The sequence below is a fragment of the Schistocerca cancellata genome, chromosome 6, assembly GCF_023864275.1.
Source record: "Schistocerca cancellata isolate TAMUIC-IGC-003103 chromosome 6, iqSchCanc2.1, whole genome shotgun sequence".
Lineage (NCBI taxonomy): Eukaryota > Metazoa > Arthropoda > Insecta > Orthoptera > Acrididae > Schistocerca > Schistocerca cancellata.
In genome coordinates, this window is record NC_064631.1 from 678214821 (window position 1) to 678228962 (window position 14142).

Consider the following 14142-nt stretch of genomic DNA (forward strand, 5'->3'; position numbering starts at 1 on the left):
TAGCACATCATGTTGGGCAGCCATACATGCGGACAGACAGCTTGTTAGCTGTCACACAAAGAAAGCAGCACAGTAGTTGCAGCTTAGTTTGTAGATCACATGACTGCTTTCATAGATAGTCCTGCCTTTGATGGGATAGATGTGTCGTTGACCTGGAAGTGGGGGGGGGGGGGGGGAGAATCCATAGGACAGGTCTTGCATCTAGGTCTATTGCAGAGAGATGAGGCAAGGGACTGGGAAGAGAGGTGGAGTACACACGGACAAGGACACTGCACATGTTCAGTGGGTGATGGAATATCACTGTGGTACATTTCTCATTTCAGGGCATTACAAGAGGTATTTCAAACCCTGGCAGATAATGTGATTCCATTGCTTTGGTCTTGGATAGTGCTAAGGAAAGGAGGGCTCCTTGTGGCTGTACAGTGGGTATGTGGGAGGTGGTAGATGACTGGAGAGACAAGACATGGAAGAAATGTTTCTGAACAATGTTGGGAGGGTAATTTCAGTATGTGAAGGTATTGGTGAGACCCTCAGTAATTTGGATAGGACTGGTCCTCACTGCAGATGCAATGGCCACAGGTGGCTAGGCTGTTCCCACTCCAGCGCTACACAGCTTTCTATTTCGCCAGCACACCCACAATCTCTTTCCCCTTCTCTACTTTTCTCCTATCTCCCCCACCACCAAACAGCCCTACACGGTCTCCACCACATACCTGCATGCTCCCAAAAGCAGCACTATACCAGATTGCTGTTCCTGCCAGGTGCAGTAGCAGTCTGGCCACGGGGCTGGAGACAATAGTCGTATGTGTTTTCTATTTCAGAAGGTGTTTTGGCTGAAAGCTCAAATGTATAGCAAACTTTTCATTGTGCCTGTCTGCAACTCTATGTCTCCTCTATATGGTAAGCAGCAATCTATCCTTTTCATAATATTGTTGTTATTCCACCTTGTACTTTCCACATTTTAAACGTATATAAAAATACACATTCAATAGTTGGCAACAACATTTAAAACATAACATTAAGTGAGAGAGTGTTTGTATTCTTAGTGCTGTCACACTGAAAATTCAAATAACAGAAAGCCAAACAACAGTTCTGTAGAGCAGCATCTACAAACTCTACAAGTAGAATTTCTAATTATCATCAAATTATAGAGAAATTTATCATGAAAATAGTCTTTTTAACAACATGCAATTCTTCAACAATGATCATCTGACACAAAAAGGAACCACTGTATTTGTTCACTGCTTGTTGCTAGATTAATTACTTTTTTTAAGTGACATTTCTGTATTTAGATTGTTTAAATTTGTTAAATTAACACTACATGCCATGTGAGGACTTGAACCAATACTGTCGTTCATGGGTAATGCTCTTCCAAAATAGTCCCCTGAAAATACCTCAGAGACAGATTCAAAGTTTCAATCTGCCCGAAATCCTCGAGTGCACTTTCATAAGCTCAGTTGGAAGAACACTGCCTGCAAAAGACAGGGACACAAGTATATAGCCAGGTGTGTGTTTTCCTTTACTATGGTACTGCAATTCCTGAGCTTATAATTGATAGTGCAGTTTCACTTGCCATGCTGAAGTAAGTTTACGTTCAACAATGTCAGTGGTTTTGCTTTCCATGGGGTTGGAAATTCTTATACATGTCAGGTTTCTCCATACACACCTCAGCTGTCCTATTTGTGGCACAAACTAAATGTGTACAGTTTCTAACAACACAATGACAATATATGCTTACACACTGTAGTCTTTTTTAAAATCTATGACTGACAAATACAGCATACAAAAAAAGTTAATTAATAACTAAAACAGAAAAGGCTTTGCTTTACTCAAAAGTTGTGTAAACAATTGACAGTCTCCTTGTAATTGTGTAAGGCGACTACAGGATCAATGAAAATTAAATTCTAAATTCAACTGTAATCATTACTTTACATATGATGCTGCTATAAGGTGTAACGGCTTGACTCACTGTGACACACATACAAATTAAGTTCCACTTGTACTTCGTAAATAGAATCTTCTTCTATTGATTTTGTACCTTTTACTGACTTAACACAAGAACACTGTATCCTGAGGCACTCAGTATGTGAACACAATAGATTTTATTATACCTTCCCTAACAGAATCAATGTCAGGTCCTACACAAAAATTAAATAGCACTGAACCACACACAATGCGTCTATCACCTGTCCCCATTGGGTACCTTCCCATTTTGTTGAGGACAACCCCAACTCTGTAAATTTTATTCCTCTGAATATACACTGGGCGGTCAAATGTAATTTCAACAAGTGAGGCATAAGAAACTCGTGAAGTGACATGCGTGTAAGTCAGTCGACTGCCATCGGAATCGAGAAGGTGTGCGTAAATGACCTCTGTGTAAGATTCGTGCAACTGTGGACCATCATATCGGAATGGTGGCGGTGGTGGACATATCTGTGTAGGAACCTGCCAACAAAACAAGGAATTGTAATTTACAAATTTAGTTTTTCAGTAATTTTGACAATTAAAAGAACTATACACAGTGTGAGTAAAAATGAATCCCAAGTACCTGAACTCCGAGCACACAGATATTTCTGTCGACAGTGAAGGATACTGAGCAGTCCAGATTGCTGGTATTGTAGCCATGTGGCTGAGGTGAAATATTTCGTAAGCAATAGTATTTCTGACCTTCTCGGGCTTCTCCTGGAAGCTGAATAATGTGCTTATCTTCACCTGCTGGTCGTTTCCTTGGTACACTGCATGTGGAAAAGCTTTCAGGAAGAGTAACTTTTGTTGCTGTTTTAGAAGATATATTCATTAGAATGGCGAAACTTTCATCTTTAGTTAGAAGGGGTGAAAGTGCTGGGCCTTCCGCAAATTCTGCTGGGGTAAGTGTTAAAAGCCGTATTTTTCCAATAGCAGAACCGAGCACACTTCGCATGGATTTGATATCAACACCTGAAAATGGAGGACAATGATAGTTAATCTGATGCACAGCGCAAGCTTACTGCATGATACTGTAATTGTTGAGTAGATACAAATACAGATACCAAAACAAATCTTTATACATAAATGCAGTAAGAAGGATTTTTATGCTTAATCTCATTCCCCTTCTTGTGTACACAAATAATAATAAAATGAAAAGTATAGATATTTAAAGTGACTTCTTTCACATTCAAAACAAACAAACAATTACTATAAACAGCTATTCAGATCTGCCTCCTGTTAGTAATTCCCAGACTAGCAAGAAAACAACAAGATTATGTAAAAATATGATTGCCCAGTAGTAATAAGGAATTTAATATGAGACATTCTTACCTCGGCGAGAGCACTCCGCTGCTGCCCAGCGTTGTACTGCTTCGAACAATTCAAGTTCTGAGTTTATAGACAGTTCTTCTTGATCAAGAATTGTCTCTAATGTTGAAACTTCAATGTCTTCAAAACTTCCTTCACGCAGGACAGCTTCTGTTTCAGAGCAAATTATCTGTGGTTGTAAGAGAAATTGTACCAGAATAAAAGCTTCACATCAATACATATACCACACATATTAATTAGCTTCAGGCATAAGGACTGTTATGTACTTTTTATGACAACACACACACACACACACACACAAAATTTACTGAGTGCAAACACTTGATGTTGGAAACCAAACTTATTCTACAACAAAAAAAAAGCAGTTTGTTTCTTTTCTTTCTTCCAACCTTAAATATGAATTGTTCTGGAAGATGACATACTTTCCTTTTCATATAACTCTTTAAAAGGTACAAATATGATAATGGAATGTTTTTAGTGGAATATAAATAATGGAAGGACTAAGGAAGGTAACAACTGTATAACTGAGGTGTCAATAAGCACATAAGCGAGACTGAAAACATAGCTAAGCTTTCAGATGATGTCCTTCAAAACTAATTAGTGTTCCTTCCAGTTTAACAACTGTATCACAGAAGCATAAAAATTATGAAATTCCTGATCAAAGGTATTGATAAGATTGTGCAAGATGAAACTACAAGAAAGATATTTTTATGAAGCAAATAAATAAATAAATGAATTTATCTCAGACTGAAAAAGTAAAAAGACACAAATAATAACAGGATATTTGAATGAATGAATCAACGGCAAAAAGAATTAAGTCATTTTTTCTTAATTTTCAGGAGTAAGAAACTGTTCTGTGGTTTTTTTAAGGTTCAATAGCATATGAATAGCAGCTATTTTCTCTTTATTGATATTTTACCATGCCAAAGCCACAAGGAATGACAAAGTGTGAAACTTATATTTTTGTTATGTGGTATGCCACATGTCCACCCATTTTTCAGAGATACTTTTATTATGTAATAATGAGGCTACCATGGAAAAAAAAAATAATTTTTTTGTTTCATATTTTCCGTATATTCCTTAAGAGTATAAACTTAGTCCAGACTTCATGTTTTACTAACGTATTATTTTTGTCCCATCATGTGTTGGTATGTAGTTCTCAACTGATGATACACATAACAAAGTCCTGATGTAAAGGATTGCATGTTAGGGGAAAATTCTGCATGAAACCAAATGTCAGTTCCTGAACACTGGGTTTTTATTTCCAGATGATACGTTACTTCTGCTGGAATGCTACTCTGCCTATTACACTACAGGGTTTGTATAAAAAGTAATGAGACTGAGCTTGTGAATCAAAATTTATTGTAGATATCACTACAACCACTTAGTACTTGAGTCAACCACCCACTGCATGCGATATTTCCATGCTTCAAATGCTGAGTCTGGGATGGCCTTCAAAGCCCTATTTGTGGTGGCTTAGACCTCCTCCAGGGTCCCATGATGGTGTCCTTTCAGGGAAGTTTTTAGTTTGGGGAACAAAACAAAATGTCTCGCAGGGCCACATCAGGACTGTACGGGGGCTGGGGATTTATTGGAATCCCTTTCTTGGCCAGCTAGCTTGCCATCATGAAGCAGGTGTGACACGGCGTGTTGTCATGATGCAGCTTCCAGTCATCAGTGATGGCTGGCCTCACGCGATAGACCTGGCTATCAGTCCCTTGAACACACTGCAATAAAAAGCACTGTTGACAGTTTGACCTTGGGCACATACTCATGATGAACCATGCCCCTGACATCGAAAAATACAATCAGGATGGCTTTCACCTCATGCGAGCCTATTTTGGACGTGGGGGTACTGTTGTGTGGCATTCAGCACGCATGCGCTTGCTTTGTCTCCGGGTTGTACTCAAACACACAGGTTTCGTCTCCGGTGCTAATGCTATCTAAAAATCCCAGATCAGCTTCAAGGTTCTGGAGACTGTCTTGGCAGGTGTCCCCATATGCTTGCTTTTGAGTGTCTGACAAAATATTCGGGACGATCGTGGTGCAGATCTTCCTCACCGACAATTCTTAGGTGGTGGTGATGCACACTGTCATTTTATCAAATCCGAGGTCATCTGCTGTCATCCTGACACTCATCCGATGGTTGGTGTTGAATAAAACACACACACACACACACACACACACACACACACACACGGTCGGTGTTTTTGTCAGTTTTGCTGGTTGATGGGTGTCCGGAGTGATCCTCATCCTCAACGCTGTCCCGGCCCTCTTTAAAGCTCTTCAACCACCCGAAAACCTGGGCTTCTGACAGGCAATCATTGCCGTAGTCTTGCCGACACATATCCAAAGTTTCCATACCCGATATTGCTAGTTTCACACAAAACGTGATGGTGTAAAGTTGCTCGATTGTTTGCTGCATGTTGAGCCACAACCGACGACTTTGCAATGCATCCACTCAATGCACGATGCTGCCAAGGCAAGAACCTGTAGGCGATTGGCACGCCGTGCATTCGGGGCCAGGCAACCCTCACCGTCAATCCCGCCGGGTGAGCACGCACTGCGAAGTAGTCGCATCAGCAAAAAATCAGTCATTACTTTTTATACAAACCCTGCATTCTTGACACTATTTAAACTGATGCCTCTTCAGTGGTTTTACAGTTGGGGAATAAGAGCCACAGAAATGCCATTTCTTGTCAAAAATTCATTAATGTATATTTTCATGTAACAGGGAACATTGTTGAACTTCACGATCCATGTGTATCCAGTTAACCAATATTTTTCCTGGATCTGTCAAAAACTTCCTAATGTAAAGTTTGACTGACAATTTGTACTAGAGGAACAAATTTTGTTTGTGGAGGTTCCCCTGACTATCAAATTCGGAATTGTTCATTTTCTTTCACTTGGGATGGGAGAGAGTTTTCAGGGTGCCACTCCTAAGTTTGGTGTTTTGTCTCAGGATCGTATGATCTGATTTGTCACATGTGTTAATGTCAGAATAGTTCTGTCTAGCAGAAGATGGTCCAGAAGATAGAGATACATTCTTCAGACTTGCTTTTCTAAGATATGAGATTTTTGGGAATCATCTCTGCATGTCCACATCCCATGTTAAAATGTTATGGATGCTAAACACATTCAGATTTTACTTGCTACCAGTCAACAGTCTGACCTCATAAAATACTTCGCTCTTTCTACAATGTCAGCTGTTCTTGAGGTTGACAATATTTCTGTGCAAGCATCATTTTATATTTCTTGGTGGACCTGCTGAAAAGAACCTGTGCCCCCTGTACAAGGAATGATCTACAGGGTGACACACGGGAGACAGATGGTTTTTAATGAAATAATACTCAGCCAACTTTAAAATTAATGCATGTTTATTTACACAAAATCAAAGCTCATTATTTGCCATTTTAGTTAACAAAGTTATTTGTGAAAAATAATGTCGTCAAGGTGATGTCCTTCATTTCGAATGCAAGACTCAAGTCTCTTCTCAAAATCCTCCATCACACGGACTACAATCTCTGCAGGGATGGCAGTAATTTCTTCAATGATTGCATTCTTCAACTCGTCCAAATTTCGTGGTTTGTGGATATAGACACAGTTCTTAAGGTACCCCCCCCCCCCCCCCCACACACACACAGAAAAAAGTCACATACTGACAAGTCGGGAGACCTGGGAGACCAAGGAACATTGCCAAAATGTGAGATAATCCGGCCAGGAAGCGTGCGTCTAAGAACTGTCATTGAAGTGTTTGCAGTGTACGATGTTGCCCCATCCTGCTGGATCCAAACACGTTTTAAAGGGATTCGTCGTCTTCTTAGTTCTGGTTTCAAGAATGTTTCAAGTATGCAAATGTAACGAACTGAATTAACAGTAGCTGTGGCCCCATTCTCTTCAAAAAAAAATAAGGTCCAATAATGCCAACAGAGCCAAGAGCACACCACACTGTTACATTTTCTGAGTGTAGAGGATGTTGGTGGATAAGTTGTGGATGCTCTGGAGCCCAGTAACGTAGGTTTTGCTTATTCACGGTCCTGTTTAAATGAAAATGAGCTTCATCACTCATCAATATAATTTCATTTTCATTCGATCCCAAAATCACTTGCATCCTGTAAGCAAAGTCTTCTCGTACAGCAAAATCAGTTTCCTTAAGTTGTGAACAATGAGCATTTTGTAGGGACGGAATTTTAATTCTTTATGCAAAATTCGTCTAACCGATTCACGACTGATTCGTAGCTCACTAGCATGACGTCTAGCTGACTGTCCTGGGCTTCTGAGTGCTGCTTGCCTTACCCTTTCAACATTTTCTGGTGTTGTTACTCTGCGTTTCGGGCCAGGATGCTTCTTATCCGGTATGTTACCAGCTGATCTGAACTTTTCCACCCATTTGAGGATTGTGTTAAGGCTTGGAACAGCTCCATGTCGACCAACATTAAACTGCGCACAAAACAATCGCTGCGTAGCAATAATAGACTCACCACTTTTCACGAAACTGTCATAGAAAAACACTCGATGTTGCAAGTCCCACTGCTCCATAGTGACTGAGTAAATGAAATGGCATCTTGTGTGGATCAGAACTATCCCCACCACTGTGCCCTCGGTACTATGCAGTTCAAAACTGTCCGTCTCCCATGTGTCACCCTGTATGTGAACCCATTGTAACTTTTCATATGTTACAGTTACAGAAGCAGTTTTGCTTAGCTCTGCATAATATCTGATTGAAGCATTGCTCATATTTTTCTAGCCCATATTCATAATGTACTTGATAAATGCAACTTCACTACAGATGCTCGTAACACTTCTGCACTCTGAATGGGAGACAATAGTATTAACAGTTCATGCACAGTGTTGCTACACTCGTTACTTTAACAAGTGCATCTCTCTCGAATTTCCAGCTACCTCTTTTACAAATATCCTCTACAGATTTAACACCTCTTTAAGAATGACATATGTGGAAATTTTTTAAGCCTTTTCTCCTGTTCTTATCATATAGACGAAACTGAAGATGAGAAAATGAAAAATAGAAAATTGCTTTAAGAACAGTTAAGGCATGATCTTTAGTGTAACTGCACATCAAAGTGCTTGATTTCCTTTCCTGCACAATGTGTTTCTTTGAATTGGAAAGATATGATCTACTGCGCTATGTGCATGAATTTCTTTTGTGCACTTACAGATACTTTGCCTTATATCCACCGTTTGTGAAACACCATTAAGACTTAGAAAGGCACATTTACAAAGGGTACTCAAATTCACCATTTTAAATCAAAAATATTAAAATACAATCTGCTTCATAAAATTCTGAACATCAAGGTCTGCTTTCCTTGGAAGCCATTGAGAGTGGTAACAATGATAATTCCTCAGAAATTTATAAACTACCTGTTTTCATTCTCAACTTTAGAACTGAATAACTGTTGATATTTCTGAGACTTTAACACAATTATATTATTCCACGCAACCAGCATCTGGTTGGTGTTTCAATGAGCAGACTATCTGCATAAACAAACTAAAACCAGGATAGAATGGAGTTGATGCAAATGATTATTTAAGGCAACAACTTCCTTCAATGAGTTTATGATTTCTTGTGAATTCATATAGTTTGCTTAACATTGTTTTGTAATAAAACATTTTGGATATTATCATCACCAGATCTTGTAATTAAGATCAGAGTACCATAAGAACGAGAAACCATAAGAACGAGAAGTGTTATATGTGCAATACCAGTAAACAAATGTAAAGAAAATAAAAATTTAAAAAATATTACATCTCTTGAAAGAAAATTCAGTGTAAATTGCAATACAACATTGAAAACACCGTAGGACATACTCGGCTCAGAAGTTTACAAAAATACAACTGTTCCTGAAATAGTATTTCCTATATTGTTATTGTATGGAAGACCATTACTCCACACTTCCTTAAATAGCACTACGACTACATGGCTTCTTACCTTTACTAGTTCACAAAATGAAATTAGACAATTACATGATGTCACACAACTGATAGGTTCCACAAAGAGGGGTACATCCGCTCATATGGCATACTGAATAGCCCATTCAAATCCCACCAAGAACTTCCCATTATTATATGAATAGCCAGTGCTATTTTTTGCTTAGAGACATCTTGATACCAGAAGTAATTAACTACTTTAACCTCCTCTTGTTTTATACACACACTATCTCATCCACACAGATGACATCATTAGAGATGATGGATCATCTTGGACAGGGAAAGCCATCGATCACCTGGATTTAGAACTGTGAGAGTATTAACTTACCCATCTCTGCTGAACTTCCACCGTTTATAGAAATATCAAGCATAATACTCTTTTTCTGCTGCGTGAGAAAACATCTCGATAGAAGTAACTAGACAGTTACTTGTAATTTGAGATAGCTATGTACAAAATGGACTGTGTTAGTATGGTGGCCTTAGAAGACAACTGCAAAATATGGCTCTCATTTCTATCTTTCCTGACTTTTTAACAAATGTTGAATTTTTGCCTTGTGTAGAACGTCTGCAGAATGTCTTTCCAGTCTCCCCTCACCCCCCCCCCCCTCCCCTCTCCTCCAAATAATCAGTTTTCCTTTTCCCCACAGGGTCACTATATAAATTTTACTTATGGTTCTTTAATTAGTACATGAATTACAGGAGTTCTTGTATTATGCAGTGTGTTTGAAAAATTAAGAGGTATCAGGTAATTAATGAGAGCTTATAGAGTACACTGACACTATTCAAAAGCATTTATCAATTATTAAGGTCTGTCAACTTCAATCCAATATGTGTAACACTTGTATTTTCTATAGAATTGCAAAGTTAAATAACACAAGGGTGAACTTGAATGTAATGCCTCCTTTTTTTAAAAAATTTTGTTCTTAATATCATTTGAGGTATTAAATATGACATTATTCTGTCGACTTTCGCACTTCACTGACACAAGTTGTAACCCCTGCCACTAGAGAGCTCTGAACTGTAGGGTGTAACATGGTGATGTGTAATGTAACTGTCAGTGTGCTGTAATCAAGTTTCTAATCACAGAAAATGTGACTCCACTTGAAGTCCCTGGAAGAACGAAACCTGTATAGAGGGATGACAATGCCAGGCCATACACAGGTGCTGCAACAATCTGACACCTTGGGTTCACTGTCACCACTTATCCTCCATACAGTTCGAACTTTGCTCCATATTATTCTTATCTGATTCCAAAACTTAAAGAACATCTTCAAGGATTTAATTCCATACTGGTGAAGCACTGCAAGCAGAGATGAGGTTGTGGCCCCATCGACAACAAACTTTCTACAGTGATGGTATCAACAAAGTGGTCTCTCATCGGGAGAAGTATATTTGACACCAGGGTGATTTTGTTGTGAAATAAATGTTTTATTTAAAAAGGTTGAAGAGTTTTCACATAAAAAGTTTGTAGGTATTACTTTTCAGTAACCCTCGTGTTACTATACCCTCTTATTAGTGCTGTTAAGATTTCCTCAAAAATATACTTTCTTGAGTTGAATCAGTCATTTCAGAAAGGTGACATGTCCATTTCATGCAAAAATGAGTTACATACGGGTCTGTCTCAACATAAGGTAGCTGCATCTTGTCAACAGAGAAATGACTTGTTCTTTACTCCTTGTGTGATAAAATTGTGTTCCTTTATTAAGTGTCACATGCCCTGGACAGGAGTGCTGTTCTATAATGAACATTAGTACAATTCTAGTGGAAGGATCATGAACTACTGATTGTGAATCAACACAGCTGTTTTCTGAAAGAAATTGAAAAGCAGCAAAAACTCTGAGGAGTATAAGTTTTACCTATTACCTCTCAATTTTTAATAACAATGTTGTTTATGTTTATATAATATAGTGATGTCAAATAACATTAAAAATAAATAATTAATTTAAGTGCTCAGATAAACAGAATTGCCTGTCCATACATAGACTGCCAGGGAAACGCAGTATCTAATCTTACCCATTTAGATTTTTGTATTGCTGTTGAACATTCATTTTCATAAGCAAATTATTACAGCTTTATAATTTGTACAGCTGAATTTCGTATACTAAACAAAATTACATATACTTCTTGTATTTTTGTACTACACAACTCTTTCAGTTTTAGAAGAAAAAGTGTTGTTACTTTTATAAATTACTTTATGTATCCCTGTCATTGTTTCAGTTCTAGCCACAAATTTATGCTTTTGCATTGTTCAAATTTATTTTATGTGGAAAAGTTCAAAGTGTAATGTTACATTTCTTACAAAACGTCAGTGGTTTGCATTTGCAACCAGCAAACCGACATCTTTGGGAACTATGTGTTGACATAAAAATAGTCATCCTCCTCCCTCCACCCGACCCACACTCAGCAATTGATAGACACTTTCAGATAGCAGGCAGCAAGCCATCATTGGAACTCCAAGAAATCCTGAGATATATTTCCCAACAAAGCGGTCATGATGGTCTACTTCTATATTTAAATTTATACTGTTAATTCTTCACCCCCACCCCATGATCCATGGATCTTGCCAACCACAATGCAGGAGTATCTGTTAGGCCACACAAACATGTGGTTCCTGAAGAGGGGCAGCAGCCTGTTCATAGTTGCAGGGACAACAGTCTGTATGATTGGTTGCTGTGCTGAGATGTGAATGGCTGAAAGCAAGGGGGGAAACTATGACCATAAATTTTCCCAACAGCATGCAGCTTTACTGTATGGTTAAATGATGATGGTATCGTCTTGAGTAAAATATTCTGGAGGTAAAATAGTCCGCATTCGGATCTGCGGGTGTGGACTACTCAGGAGGATGTCAATATCAGGAGAAAGACAACAAGTGTTCTATGGATTGGAGAGTGGAATGTCACATCCATTAATCAGGCAGGCAGATAGAAAATTTAGGAAGGGAAATAGGTAGGTTAAAGTTATAGTGGGAATTACTGAAGTTCGGGGGCAGGAGGAACAAGACTTCTGGTCAGGTGAATGAAGAGTTATAAATACAAAATCAAATAGGGGTAATGCAGGAGTTGGTTTAATAATGAGTACAAAAATAGAAACACAGATAAGCTACTACGAACAGCATAGTGAATGCATTATTGTAGCCAAAATAGAAACTAAGCCCATGCCTACCATAATAGTACAAGTTTAGATGCCAATTAGCTCTGGAGATGATGAAGATATTGAAGAAATGTATGATGTGATAAAAGAAATTATTCAGATAGTTAAGGAAGACAAGGGAAAGTAGTAGGTGAATAGGGACTGGTGGTAAGGAATGAAAGAGGAAGCTGCCTGGCAAAATTTTGCACAGAGAATAACCTAATCATAGCTAACATTTGGTTTGAGAATCATGAAAGAAGATTGTATATGTAGAAGAAGCCTGGAGACACTGGAAGGTTCCAGAGATTATATAATGGTAAGACAAAGTTTTACGATCCAGGTTTTAAATTGTAAGACATTTTCAGATGTGGACTCTGGCCACAATTTATTGGTTATGAATTGTAGATTGAAACTGCAAACAGGCAGGAATTTAAGGAGATGGGACCTGGATAACCTGAAAGAACCAGATGTTGTAGAGTGTTTCAGAGAGAGCATAAGGGAACAATTGACAAGACCAGGGGAAAGAAGTACTGTAGAAGAAGAATGGGTAGCTTTGAGAGATGAAATAGTGAAGGCAGCAGAGAAACAAACAGGTAAAAACCACGAGGGTTAATAGAAATCCTTGGGTAACAGAAGAGAGACTGAATTAAATTGATGAAAGGAGGAAACATAAAAAATGAGATCAGCAGGAAGTGCAAAATGGCTAAGCAGGGATGGCTGGAGGACAAATGCAAGGGTGTAGAGGCATCTATCACTTGGGGTAAGATAGATACTGCCTACAGGAAAATTAATGAGACTTTTGGCGAAAAGAGAACCACTTGCATTAATATAAGAGCTCAGATGGAAAACCAGTCCTAAGCAAAGAAGGAAAAGCAGAAAGGTGGAAGGAGTATATAGAGGGTCTATACAAGGGCGATGTACTTGAGGGCAACATTATGGAAATGGACTTTGATGAAGGTGAAATGGGAGATATGATACTGCATGAAGAATTTGACTGAGCACTGAAAGATCTAAGTTGAAACAAGGCCCCAGGAGTAACCAACATTCCATTAGAACTACTGAAAGCCTTGGGAGATCCAGTCCTGACAAAACTCTACCATCTGGTGAGCAAGATGTATGAGACAGGCGAAATATCCTCGGACTTCAAGAAGAATATAATAATTCCAACCCCAAAGAAAGCAGGTGTGAGAATTATCGAACTATCACCTTAATAAATCACGGTTGCAAAATACTAACATGAATTCTTTACATGAATGGAAAAACTGGGAGAAGCCAAACTTCGGGAAGATCAATTTGGATTCCATAGAAATGTTGGAACACGCGAGGCAATACTGACCATACGACTTAGTAGATAGATTAAGGAAAGCCAAACCTATGTTTCTAGCATTTGTAGACTTAGAGAAAGCTTTTGATCATGTTGACTGAAATACTCTTTTTCAAATTCTAAAGGTGGCAGGGGTAAAATACAGTTAGCGGAAGGCTATGTACAATTTGTACAGAAACTAGATGGCAGTTATAAGAGTCGAGGGACATGAAAGGGAAGCAGTGGTTGGGAAGAGAGTGAGACAGGGTTGTAGCCTATCCCTGATGTTATTCAATCTGTATATTGAGCAAGCTGTAAAGGAAACAAAAGAAAAATTTGGAGAAGGAATTAAAATCCATGGAGAAGAAATATGAGGGGGAGTTGGAAATTAAGTTTCTCCTGTCAACTGTGGGCAGACGGCAGGTGAACGCGCACATGCAAGACACTGATATACCGTTGGGTAGAGGTCG

General features: G+C 38.7%; 1 protein-coding gene across 4 annotated transcripts in view; it reads right to left on the reverse strand.

Moving 5' to 3' along the window:
- Positions 1 to 1796: 1796 nt before the first annotated feature.
- LOC126190856 (BTB/POZ domain-containing protein 6-like) overlaps positions 1797 to 14142 on the reverse strand; it is an 81482-nt gene continuing 69136 nt past the window's right edge. For all 4 annotated transcript variants that reach the window (XM_049931451.1, XM_049931450.1, XM_049931449.1 and 1 more), the window contains 3 exons: positions 3298 to 3463; positions 2549 to 2937; positions 1797 to 2445 (listed from right to left, as the gene is read on the reverse strand). In XM_049931451.1, coding sequence (XP_049787408.1) covers positions 2080 to 2445; positions 2549 to 2937; positions 3298 to 3463 — 921 coding nt within the window. In that variant the 3' untranslated portion in view covers positions 1797 to 2079. The remainder of the gene's footprint in view (positions 2446 to 2548; positions 2938 to 3297; positions 3464 to 14142) is intronic.